This window comes from Athene cunicularia (genome assembly GCF_003259725.1).
Source record: "Athene cunicularia isolate RWA chromosome Z unlocalized genomic scaffold, athCun1 chrZ_part1, whole genome shotgun sequence".
Taxonomy (NCBI): domain Eukaryota; kingdom Metazoa; phylum Chordata; class Aves; order Strigiformes; family Strigidae; genus Athene; species Athene cunicularia.
Genome location: NW_020799142.1, coordinates 11,764,532 through 11,768,767, shown reverse-complemented (window position 1 = coordinate 11,768,767; position 4,236 = coordinate 11,764,532). Strand labels below are relative to the sequence as shown.

General features: G+C 43.6%; 1 protein-coding gene across 1 annotated transcript in view; it reads left to right on the top strand.

Moving 5' to 3' along the window:
• Positions 1-37: 37 nt before the first annotated feature.
• The window catches only part of MTX3 (metaxin 3), a 13,002-nt gene continuing 8,803 nt past the window's right edge, over positions 38-4,236 (top strand). The window contains exon 1 of the mRNA XM_026865780.1: positions 38-263. Coding sequence (XP_026721581.1) covers positions 38-263 — 226 coding nt within the window. The remainder of the gene's footprint in view (positions 264-4,236) is intronic.

Genomic DNA, 4,236 nt, shown 5'->3' with positions numbered 1-4,236 from the left:
CGTCGCGGGTCGCAGCGGGCAACGGCCGAGCGCCGGGATGGAGCAGAAGGGAGTGAACCGCCGGGGCCCGAGCCGGGACAGACCGGCGTCGGTGGGTGTCAGAGCCCGGGCAGAGATGGAGACCTTGCCGAGGTCCAGCAAAATCAATGCCTGTCGTGATCCTGGCTGGAGTCTCCCTTTGAGGAACCCTGGAAACCAAAGCGCGTTTAATGGCCTTGAATTCAAAAAGGATAGGGATGCTCTGGTGTATAGACTTGGTCTTGGTAGGAATTTAATTCATCGCTTTTCCCAAGAGTGTCACCAAAACGGGTCGTGCAGGTGGCAGGCTGGGGCAAGTGGGGTTTCTAGAAGACTGACTGGCAAAGTGAGGAACGTACCATCCACTCCTTCATTTCATTTAGAGAGCAGTGGGAGACCTCAAACTGACCAGATTGTGGGTACTGAAAAAGGTTGCTTGTCTTACAACCTCCCAAACCTGCTGACTTAACCAAAGTCAGTTTTAAAAAAAACTTCTTTCAACTACAGTTTTCAGTACTGCGTGGTGCTTCTGCTGCTCACAAGCTGACAGGACATGGTGGGCTTCCCAACTGGCTGCACAGCCTTCTTTGTCCTGTGCTACTCTGCATCCCTGCTGACAAACCACTGCCATGTCAAGAAACCCAGGAAGCCATGCCTGGCCCCCTTGCAGCTTGCTACCCAGCACACAGTTGCAATAGCTGGAGCTGTCTGATAGTATCTACATCATAAAAAGAAGGGCAACAACAGGAGGCAAATTTTATGTTAAGTGAGAAAAGGAGTGTTGATTAATGTTCAGTCACATCAGGCTTGACGGGTACGGCTAACAAGCACCACAGAGAACAGCCCTTGGGGGGCTCATTTTGTGCACAGCGAGACACAGCACGTTGGGGGCCTGGGGCTGTGGAGCATGCTGCGAAGGGTCTGCCCGGGCAGCTCCGCCGCTGCGCAGAGTGCGGATGTGGGCTCCTCTCCAGTGCAGGTGCAGTGGAGTTTTCAAATACCTTCAGCTGACCTCTATTCACACGCCCTTTCATTGCCCTCTTTGCATGGCATATACCCTATGACACACCTTGATACTTAGTTTATTTGTGTAACAGTGTTGACCCACTCCTTTAGTTGCTCATTTCTTCCTCTGCCCATCGCCAAGCTGGAGGGTGCACCCCCATATCCAGTGTGTCCCAGCACAGTGCTGTTCCTCCTCCTCACCCCACTGCTCTTCCGTATATGTCTCCACGCAACAAATGAAAATGACAGGATGATATGGCAGTGTCAGCAGGCTGGCAGGGACCTGCACAGTGGAGTGAGAAAAATAGAGCAGCAGGTGCAGAGTGCTATGGAGCAGGGAGAAAGAGCAGGGCTGAAAGGAAGTAGAGCAGGAGGCATGGATATAGAATAAAAAAAGGAAGAAGGAAGGACTTACAGTGCCACAAGCTCCTTAGAAAGAAGTCTCAGTTCAGAACTCACACCCACCCTAAAGGATGCAGACAGCACAGGTGCTGTAGAGGCTAATACGTGGACCCAGACCAGCACTGACGTTGCTCTACTGTCTATTAAGGAGAAGCCCATCATCGCCAAAGAGCATTCTTTTATGCCATAGGCTTAAATGCCTTACATGAAAACATCATAAAGGTCTGCAAAATCATGACAGTTCTGTATTATTCAGTGACTATAGCAGACAAAAAAAAATGGGGATAAAAGGATAGTAAAGGTTTGCTTTCACCTATCTAAGGGAACACCATCAATTATTTGCAACCATTTATTATGTAATTTATTTATCAAAACATGGAAAATGTTTTCTTGAAAAATTTCCTTCTCTGTCAAAAATATTCATTAAAAATTTTTCAGTTCTGATTTAACTACAGAGGAGTAGGTGTCTCTTGCACTGATACTGGGAGGAAATCCTCCTATGGGAGGAGGATCTTGTAGCATTATATACTCGTTAATGTTAGATTTGTGAGGGACATATTCTGTTCTTGCTCTACATCTGTTTATTCTTCATGCTTACTCACCAAGAATGCACATGGAAACAGTATTTGGCAAACAGAGCATGCTGCACAATACAACAGAAGGGAACCCATTCACAATGTGTATAAGCAGATGCTTAAGTCCATGTTTAGATGAACTTAACCAGTATACATAAAGGTCATTGCAATTTTTCGAGTTTTAATTTCTATGCTGATTTTCATTTCTGTGCTGAGTTTTATTATTGGAGTATGTTACAGACTGAAGGGGATTTTGCACTCAAGCACAGCCTTTAAGGGACTTTCACAAAGTATGTTTACCTACTGTCTGTAAGGGGATATTTGACCTTCTAAACGTAATTTTCAATAAAAACAATGGAACAGTAGCTATTGCCTTTTCACTCTTGTGTATTCTCTGAAGTATAAACTCCACCTTAACTTACTGGATTAGTATCTTGGACAAGAATCAAAACATGATTATTGGACATGGTGTTTTCAAGAAACTTTCATAAAGCCAGAAACATTTTGTAAGGAAGTTTCTTACAGAAATACATAACTGCAATTTTTTATATAGGATCTGCAACTAAACCTCAACCATTAAAATATTTGTCCTGGGTTATTTTACATAAATCAGTAAAATTCCAAGCATACAGAGAAGCTGCCAACATTATGGATTTTGCTTTACAAGTGTTTGTGACTTCTTAAATTCCAAGTAATGGGGTAGGGAAAGCAGAAAGGAATCCCTGCTGCTTAATTAAGCTTTCATATTTTGCTCCTAACACACATCAGCAGACTCACTTTTTACGGAATTATATGGATGATTAAAAATCAAGATTCATGGGCAATTATAATACGGAAATCTTAATGCAAGTGAAATATCAGCTCTAAGCCATATCCTTTCATATTTATGTTGATACTTCTGGGTTTGATCCTGCCCTATTTTCATAAAAATTCTGTAAAACAAAAGATTTCAAACATGGGTTTCAGAAGTTTAGCTTTTTCAGAAACACAAATTGAAACCCCACTTTTTCAAGTCAAGGCAGATATCCATTCTCCATGCACCTATTTACTTTTCATTTACACTAATAGGAATTCCACTCGGGCAATCAAGAGGAAAAGGTTCCTGAAGAGCTTTTGATGGGGGAGGGCTGATGCAGATTGCCTTTTTGCCATTGTCACTGTGGTCTCCACAACAGCACAGAGATGAATTCGGCCCTAAGGCAATGCAAAGAAATTTTACTCTTCTATTTATCTCCTAACCCTTCTTGCAGCCTGCCTTAAGAGCCATAAACTGGCTTATCCTCCTTATAGAAACAGCTGTTAGGAGCCACCCTTGCCTCCAGAGTTTGCACATCTCAGCAAGGCCATCACATGGTGAACAGGCCAAAGCAAAGTACCTGGATAGGCTGACTAGAAGTTAGCTGGTCCCTGAAGAAAGGAAAAGAGAAGAAAGGTGACCTTAAGAATATGTGCCTTAAGTACCAGCTTACAGGAGGAAATGTAATATAGCTATTTAAAAAATATATTTTTTTTGCTACTAGTAACATAGCCAGTGGTGTTTTTTCTGAGGAAAAAATGGATAGGTGTTTCTTCCATGTTCCTCGGGAAGTGGAACAGAATTAACTCAGATATGTGTTGTAGATTTTTATCATGACACTTTCTGCCACAAATGTCATGATCGGAAACCATGCATCTGTGGGGTTGGGGAAGACAGGTGTAGCTTTGCCCTTGCCCTCCTCATCTCTTCACGGATTGAAGACCTCAATGAGGGTGGTCAGTGCAGGGTTGTTTGTTTTTTTTTTTTTTAATCAGCATGTGCTATTTTTTCCTTGTGTGGGAGGGATGTAAACAAATATTTGACTTAGTATTTAGATGTGCTGGGGCATGTCTGCATGAACGCTGAAATGGAACAGCTGACAACTTGATGCCTTTAGAGGTCCACAGTAAAAAAAAACCCACTCTGAATGGGTTATCATTATAACCTGGTCAAAACTGGTACCATATGATCAGAGTTCGCTATTTTTAAAGGCAAATTGCTGAGACCTTTCTTCACTTTTGATCGAAAGCCACATTTCCTTCTCCTGTATAACATCACAACTTAGCATGAATAACAGAACCAGGGAGCTGGAGTTCTCAGCAATACGGTTGGGTAAGCCACCGAGTTTCACGAGTGAAAAGACCGTGCCTCAGGGCGAGCGGCGTTTCCCCCCAGGGCAACGGCTTCGGGCCGCCAACGCCCGTCCGCCCTCAGCGGCGC